At 32.4% G+C, this 9,255-nt stretch overlaps 1 protein-coding gene across 1 annotated transcript in view; it reads right to left on the bottom strand.

The window, feature by feature from the left end:
• Positions 1-9,255, bottom strand: part of LOC111622025 (zinc finger MYND domain-containing protein 11-like) — a 170,845-nt gene that overhangs the window by 152,147 nt on the left and 9,443 nt on the right. The window contains exon 2 of the mRNA XM_023364322.1: positions 8,762-8,849. Within this exon, the coding sequence (XP_023220090.1) occupies position 8,762 (1 nt within the window). The 5' untranslated portion in view covers positions 8,763-8,849. The remainder of the gene's footprint in view (positions 1-8,761; positions 8,850-9,255) is intronic.

Below are 9,255 nucleotides of genomic sequence, written 5' to 3'. Positions count from 1 at the left end.
TATATCATTTTCTTTTACATTTTAAAAAATTTATTGTTTTAATATCCAAGTAAATTAAAACATGACAACTTAAAATAAGACAAAGTTTAATAAATTCTTTTTAATTATTAAATTATAAAATTAATTTGCGATAATAATGTTTACAATTTGTACTAATATCGGATGTGGTTGAGAATTATTAATATATATTTGTCTATAAAATTTAATCCATGAATTTTTTTGGTAGTAAAATCAACTTGCCATACATCTTTTGCTGATAATTGATGCTTTTTAATAGAATCTATAACCCAAGATTTCTACAATACAATAAATCTGACTTACGGAACCTGTAACCGATGCGTATCACTTTTTCTTTCAACAACATGATGAAGAACCCAGAAGGGGTTATGAAAACGTTTGGTTGTTGAAAGAAAAAGTGATACGCATCAGTTACAGGTTTCGTAAGTCAGATTTATTGTATTGTATACAACCCGATGTGCAGTTGATATTATATAACCAAGATTTCTCTTGAAAAATTAGTTTTGTGATCTGAACTAATTCCATTAAAAAATTATTCATATGAAAAATTAATTTTATGATCAGTGCTACCCAAACCACTACTACTATTTACACCACAGACTTCTATGCATACTTTTTTCCCGCGAGTTTTAATAGAATTTGTTGCCAATAAACACCCAAGAACAGCCAGTATGTCATCATCAGATGCCATGGCCAACTGACTGACTGACTGAGAGACAATGGTGTAGCGAACATAACTGGCACCCCCTCCCCTCCAGAAACAAATCTTGTTTGTCTTGGAGACCATTTGGTGCCCCTCTGTAAGTGGAGCCCGGGACACGTGCCCTACTTGCCTCACCCTAGTTATGCCTCTGCTGAGAGATTTTCTTCTTCGTGTGTGGGCAATAGGAAATTCTGAAGTTCCTCAAGGTCAGGCAGCCTCAAAGGATTAACTTAACGTGTATGGCCACCTTAAGATGGTATAGAGCCCTAACAGAAATTTCCTATTGACCAGATCTTTGGAATCTTTTAAAATGGAATAAATCAATAGATTTATTTTAAAGGCCAGATTAAAATTGTTGATTTTAGCAATTTGGCTGTAAATGTTGGAAATTTGTTGGTTGTACTGGACCACTTGTATAATTTAGTGTCATCCTTGTTATTTTATGCACCTGGAATCTGTTAATGAAACCTTCTATGATGTTAGTGCATCTCCTATCCAGTTTCTGAAGGTGAATAAATTCCATCTAATGTTTGTTTCACCATCTATGGATATATCCCACCACATTCAGTGCATATCCTTCTGAAAATGATATCAAAGTCATTTGCAATGAAGTTCAAATTCTACATTAGGACAAATTGGACCTGTTTAAAACAACTGGAGATAATGGGAATCTACACGGTGTCTTTCAAAAAACACTGCCTTAAGTTATAGAGAAGCAGAAACCTCCAGAGCCTGGAAGTCTTTGTTTGAAATTTCCTTTTGATCCAACACTCGTGTCCTAAATAAACATTTCTAGATAAGATGATATCATATATGATGTCTCTTCTGACCAAGTAAACGGAAGCTATGTCCGTTTTTCAAAATTATGTAAAATGGAATACAATTGACTTCTGCATTGTATTTCTTGTTAGCCTGATGATGACAGTTTAAAACTGTTGAAAACATTTGTTTATATCAATAAATTTTATTTCTGCTGGATTTTCTGGTGTTTTTGGTGTTCATTTTTGTACCAAATCCACTTCTTGTAAAATCTTCATTGAAAACTAATCAAAAAATAATTAATTTTCTACTATCATAAAATTTTTCAGCTAGCAGATACAGTCTGCATTCGAATTAACAAACATTCCGAAATATCATCTTCCAAATATTTTGTGAAATCAAAGATTTACTGGATGACAACTATGATCACATCAAACACATGAACAAATACAAAATTAATAATCAAAATCCATCCCACGTATCTATCATAAAAGGTACATGATAATTTACTAGTGAAACAGTCCCTATGATTACATCCAACTTTTATACTATATGTTACAAGAAGTTCAGATAAAATATAATTTTTAGAAAGTCATGCATAACAATTGACATAATTGAATCATTACAAATTAATATACTGTTATTTTAAGTAGGCCTATATAACTAATAATTTATTTGTTAAAATGAAAAATATATAGAGAAATAAAACTTGCACATAGTAATAAAATTTGCTTTAATTTTTTTAATCCCTCATTATTTATGTAATAATATTTTTTGAAGCACTACAGAATGAATGTTGACCTGATGCATAGCTCTCTCTCCAAGCATGGTTTTTGTCTAGTTGTTTCCAACCACTGGTAACTTTGACCTTAATTAATGCCGCCTCATTCTCAAATGCTGTTGGTAACATTTAAAATGTGTATCCCATATAAGATTTTCCAAGTTTGACACAAAACTTCACATTTGTGATTATTGTTCATTTCTAATTCATCAAAACCTAAACTTGTGATGATGTAAATAAATGTAGTATAACAACTAAGCAAAATGCAGACTTTCAATTTTCATTAAACTATTTTCCAAAGTTGCAGCTAGAAATCAAGGTAAATATCATTTACTTAATGCTGCTTGTTGGCATGTTAATTAAAAAATTTGGGAATTTTCTACAGAGATTTGTCCTCATACAACAATTCAATTTAAACAATGTTCATTATAAAATTTAAAAAATATATCACAGTCAAAAACAAAATTCTAGGCTATTTTACAGCTTTTCCTCAGGCTCAAAATTCCTAGTTATCCTGGTTTTCTAAGTGGATGGGTACCATGATATTCTTATGTGAGATTAGTAGTGGGTCACTAGTTAATCCCCAAATAACCACTTACTCTGCACAAACTGGTAAAACCCGATCTCGGGGTCGTTGGATGGCTAGGAGGGCAAATTGAGTGAGGAGGGGGTGAGGAAGCTGACAGGTGTCCTTAAATGACAGGAAACAGGTTCAACAAAATAATAAACATTTATTGAATGGCTAAGCTAGGATACAAAACAATATATAGGTTAAAGGCGGTTAGATACAACTCTCAATAAATGCGTCTAACATACTATACTCCTTCCTCCAAGGATTAAACTAAAAATACGCTTAGGGAGAGAGAGAGTACACAGGTTCAAATAATTATCTCAAAGAGAGCTCTATGTGGCGATTAAGTGTTATGTGAAAGTTCCTATGGTCTTCTATATGGTATCTTCTCCTTTCGTCGGGTCAAGTCCGTTATATAAAGGTCTGGGAGACGAGATGCACACATCGACAAGTATAACTTCCAAGAGATCACCCTGAGCTTCCGGAGATTCGAGCTTTTATATCATTCACGTGGGAAAACTGACACGTGATTGACTTTTGTTGACAATGACGGTGCATTCTTCACACCTGAGTGTAAACTTTCCCAGCTAGTTGTTAGTACAATCCGTGACATCCAATCTAGTTCAAATTCCTCGGATTTTTCCCGAAGATACTTTCAATTAATATAAAATTCAAATTTTTAAGAGTCCCATAAAAATCTGCGAGCTCACACTTACATCCTTTCTCAAATACTTAATTTTCCCACACACTGTGTTGAATATAATATCGACTTACTTAAACCAAATAACCGAAGCATTTATGTTCTATTATTGCAAAAGTTTTCGATGCCCTTCTGGGCTCTTCCTCAGCCTTCTACATATATTCGTTCCAAGCTAGCCATTAAATTTCAAACTTCATTCAAAAGGTATTCGATTCTGGATGCCAAATGCGCCTGCGTTCCAAGACATTCAAATATCGTATAATAAGACGAGTTTCAAAATGTGCTCAAGTTTCAATTTAAATCCAATAGAAAATCAAATGCTATCGTCCAGTAAGACCTGCCATGCCATAGAAAGGGACATCTCTTTAAAATTAATGCAGATAGTCCTGCATCCCACCTTAATTAAAAACTGCTTCTGTAAAAGTGGTCTGACTCATCAAAAATGTGTTGCAGATGGCAGTAGTTGCAGATGATACAGCTCTTGAATACCACAAATGGGAAGAATTCTCTTGTGAAGACATGGAAGGAAATTTTGAAGACATTGTCAAATTGGATAATGAACTAGAAACTTCTGCCCCTCTTAGTGAAATTCAAGATCCTTGTCAACAAGAAAAAGAAAGTAACAGCAAAAAGAAAAATAATGAAGAACAAAAAAGAAAAGAAAAGATACCCCAGTGTAGTGATTGCAAATTTACTAGGTATTGCATTACCAGTAATTCTATCTGGTCACTGTATTTGAGACCACTGTACTATGTTATTGTCATTCCATCTTATAATAATAACTTCTCCAAACATATAAAATCTGTAATTATGAACATCCACATTTTTTTTTTTTGCCATTAATTTATACAACTTAGAGGGCAATGTTAAATCATTCTCTCAAATTATCCCAGTAGCAAAACTATCTTGTTTTTTTAGGTGTATCATCAAGTAGTAGAAAGTGAAGAAGTTGTCAAATTAGACTGAATGAGACACTAGCTCAGTTAATACATGCAGTAAGTCAATCACAATATTTTTAAAACCAAGTGTTTTTCCCAGACCTTTTGAGCAGCTGATTTCCCAGTGTAAATCAAAAGTAAAGATGAAACCATCTGCAGAGGCCTAAAACCATCGCTTTGTATCAAAGTACAGTGGAACCCTGGTTAACGAATTTAATCCATTCCGCGACTCCATTCGTTAACTGAACTGTTTGTTAACCAAAGCAATTTTTCCAATAGAAATTAATGCAAATGCAATTAATCCATTCTAGTCTCCGAAATTTTTGTGATTTTATTTGTAATATACAGTAATTTTCTTTGATGAGAATGTAGGAAAACATAATATCTAACATTACAGCAACAAACATGTAAACTTTGTTTAATAAAATAGCACTGTACATATCTTCGTTTGTTGTAGTTGGTGGCAGAAAAGCAGAGATATACGAAGCTTAATGCTTAGAAGGGGAATTCCCTCCAAAAAATAACGGGTAGCACTTCATCGGAAGATTCTTCAAGTCAAAGTCTCTTTCGGTAAAAATAAAAAAACCCACCAGTGGCTAAGTGGTCTTCGTACCTTGAACACAGGGAGTTCGTTCATGGGTTCGCACCTCGCTCAGACGGGCTGACCACATGGAGTTTTCCGGGTTTTCTCCATGTCTGTAACACCTAAATAGGGGCCAGTTTTCCTTAAAAACACCTCCCAGAAGGCATTCCCCCTAGGCAGATCACCCAAGTATTGCATTGCCATAACTTAACTAACAAACAAACTCTTTCCGTAAGGTACAAGAAATTGATCTAAAGTTGATTGTCTTACTCTTTTAAGCAAAATCTTTCTCAAACGGAATAGCGCATTGTCGTTTATATTGCGTTGTTGTTTTCTATTGCCATTATGACTTTTTTCTTTCTTGGATGTCATATTGATTAAATATATAAATCACAAAACTGAAAAAAGAAGTATAGCACAAACACTCGGAAAAGCAATGCTTAACTCGCGCATGCCTAACACCAACTAAAATTTGACACAAAATACCGTTACGTTCGTTATCCGAATTTTGTTCATTATCCGAGACAAAATTTTTGCAAAATAAAAGTTCGTTAACTGATTTGGTCGTTAACCAGGACGTTCATTAACCGGGGTTCCACTGTATATGGGTAACACACAAACATCTTTAATGAATCCTCTATATGGAATCATTTGTCTGTCTATACTGAGATTATGTTGAACAATTCCAAATTACTGAAACTTTTTATTCAAAAGAGGAAAATTTTTCTCTTTTGAATAAAAAGTTTCTAAACTTTCTATGTAAGACCTGATCTTATACATCTCAACGAACTAGAACTTTAATTTTGGTCATAAATTACCTGCACTTAAAAAATACTCTAATTAAAAAATAAAATTTGTTGTTATTGACAAGACTATGTCTTGTTTATAAAATATACTGCCTGCTGTGTTACCAGCTTAGAGGTATGAAGAAGTACAGTACATGTCAGGAGTTGATATTTGGCCCAAAGTATTTGGTGCCCAAATCATGCGCGCATAAAAGAAACCAGACTTGTAGGTACTCAGGGGACTGAGAACTGAGTCAAAATAAAATACAAAATGGCGGCACTCTCTATAAACAGGTAGCAGTGTGAGATTTGCACATGCATTGCTGGTTGGAAAATTGGAAATGCAAACATTGCAAAATCAAATTTTGAAAAATACGGCATTGGGAAGTTTGAAATGAGAAATCGAATTTTCACAAACGAATCTTTGAAAAAACCCATTTACCTGTCCTGTGTTATTTCCCACATATGTCTGGTCGCCACATGCTGACCTTGACTGGTTAACCCAAGATATCTCATTTCAGAATCGGAACATTTTTCAAAGTAGATGGCGTTATAATTTTATATTATAACTAACTTCTGACATATAATTTTTTTTTTATTTTTACATTTATTAATATATATATATATATTGTTTGTGCAAAATAAAAATATAATTTCAGACGATATGATAGCCATGATTATTTTTTTCAAAAATGGGAAATTTTCATTAGGCATCGACAAAAATTCAACACAGGGTGACATGCAATGGAAAGAAATGTCAAAATTGGATAGGTTTCAAAAATGCATCTTTGACGACCTTGTGGTTGTGGCCGTGGCCAGCAAAGTTTGAGCAATTGCAGTCAAAACCAGCAATATAAAGAAGATTGGAAAATAAGGAGACCCACTTTGAGAATCAAAGTGATCCCGCTTAGTAGTGAGTCTCCGAAACATAGACTTGTCCCAAATACTGCTTTGCCATTTTACTTGTTTGTATTTTAATTTTTTGTTATGAGTGTTATTTTTGGAAAAAGGATATCAACTGTCTTGTGACATTTCCTTTTGTATATGTAATAAATAAATAAATAAAAACTTCAAATCCCAATTGAATATAAATTTTCCAACTTAGCAACATGTTCAACTGTTAGTATAGTCTAAATTTTAGCATAAATTTCACATTAATAATCTTAAAAATTAGTTTGAATATCCTTGTTCAGGTGCATTTACTTCACTTTATTGAATAGCTGTTATTTTGTCAAAACACCTTCAGTTTTCAAACTTAGTAACAAAGAAAAAATTCAAATGTCATAACAAACTTCTCCAGGGACAGTGGGATGAGCAGAATATGTTATCACTTTAACTCAACATGTCATGAAATTGAATCTGTCAGAAATGTTTCAAGTTTCAACATAATTTAGGTGAATTACAAAATTATATGAGTTAATTACATGAACATAAGAAATTACTCAAATTGAAAAAATAAAAATGGTTTTTTATTTTTTTTAAATTATTTCTTAATTGTCCAAAAAGCTTATTTTTCCATTAATTTTATCTAAAAACAACTATTCAAGGAATATGATCATTTACAATAGTTTCAAACCACAGTAACCATTACTCAAACCTTTAAAGATGCAGTATAATCTTAATTTTAAAATGTTTTCCATCATCTTAAACGACCTTCTTTATGATAGAAAGAAACAAATTTCAATTAAAACTTTTTTTTTAAATGAAATTTGAATGAAAAGGTTTTAAAATTAAAATTATACTGCATTTTTAAAGGTTTGAGTAGTAGTATTGTGTTTTATGACAAGTGCAGTTTTCACAAAAGTATAAAAGATCTTTGAAGAACACTGAATTTTAATATACAATTTTTTTAATAAAAATTCCTCAATTTTTTAATCTTTGAATCTATCAAATTTTTAATAATATTTCTGTAATATATATGTTACTTAGAGAATGTCGATATTCTCTGGTGAATGTCAACACACACAAAATACATCAGTGAAAAACCAAATATTTGGTTATATTATTATACACTTGAACAGTCGCTGATGTATGTCAACAAGCACAGATAAACTTTGGTGGAAGTCAAAACGACACCTGAGAAGCTGATGTTGATGGAGAGGCGACAGTCTGTCACCAAATTCTTTGCTTTCCTTCTACTCAAATTGGTGATACCGTATGAATACAAGTCCCTGATGTTGACCTTGACCATACAAATGCCTTAAACGTGTTGGTGGTTGTTGTTGGAATAGAAGACTCCGACTTTTATAAATTAGCAAACAAAAATGGTACCCTCAAGCAGCTTTATACCTGTAATCAGTTCGTAATTTGTAAAGAAAAGTTACTTTCCATAGATGAGATTTCTTCTCAAGAAATATTGCAGAGAGAAGCAGCTGCAGCTAATTTGAAAAGCGGAAGGCAAGGTTATACACACTGTCATTGCAAAAAGAAGTGTTCCACGAATAAATGCAGTTGTAAAAGCAAGGGACTCTTGTGCAATTCAAAGTGCCATAACAGTTTAAGTTATTGCAATAAATAAGATTGTATAATGTTAATCACATAATTTATGTGTAAGTTTATTATTGTATTATTTTCTTTAATGATTTAGAATGTACTGTTCATTTTAGGTTCAACGGTTTATTTATATGTACTGTTACTTAAGCTTTCTCCTATTTAAAAATTGCATTTTTGTCTTAACGTAATAAAAATATTTTTATTCACCACCAGTGCATGCTGAATGTCGACATTTGCCTGTGTAAGTGAGAAATAATGTTATTTAGCAAATATTTTGTACATACACGAAACAACTGTGTGAATGCTGACATTCACCAGATATCAGTCATTCACAGTAACATATATATATATATAATTATGTTGTTACATAGTGTTTTAAGAATAGATTGCTTCTCATACATTTCAATTAATAAACTTCAATGATACTCACTTTTGTTTAGTGGATTTGAAGGAACACTTCTATATATTCAACATTTCTCAACAATGTTTACATTTATATTAAATTGGAGATGGTAAACCTGTAAATAATAATAATAAATTCTTACCATTTCGGAAGACATAATTTCTTTGTAGTAGTAGTCGTTCTTGTAGGAACACTTGGAGAAGACGATGTGTTTGTGAATCTGTCGGCCCTCTATATATACTAGTATTTCAAGGTCTGGTCCACCCAATTTAGTGGGAAATTACCGGTTAATTCCAGGAAAAACAACTTGTGCAAGAAGTTACTTGAATGATAAATTAGATTCTCGACACAATTCTATACATACCAGTATTTCAAGGTCTGGTCCACCCAATTTAGTGAGAAAAAATTAATTATTTTATCCGGCTTGGACCGGTTAGTTCCAGGAAAAGAAGGAATTGTTACTTGACACAATTTATAAAAACAACTCTTTGTATTTCAAGGTCTGGTCGACCCAATTTAGT

The sequence above is a fragment of the Centruroides sculpturatus genome, unplaced genomic scaffold, assembly GCF_000671375.1.
Source record: "Centruroides sculpturatus isolate CEXI.00-Female unplaced genomic scaffold, Cexi_2.0 scaffold225, whole genome shotgun sequence".
Lineage (NCBI taxonomy): Eukaryota > Metazoa > Arthropoda > Arachnida > Scorpiones > Buthidae > Centruroides > Centruroides sculpturatus.
The sequence above is the reverse complement of the archived record's forward strand: the minus strand, read 5'-3'. Positions and strand labels throughout refer to the sequence as shown.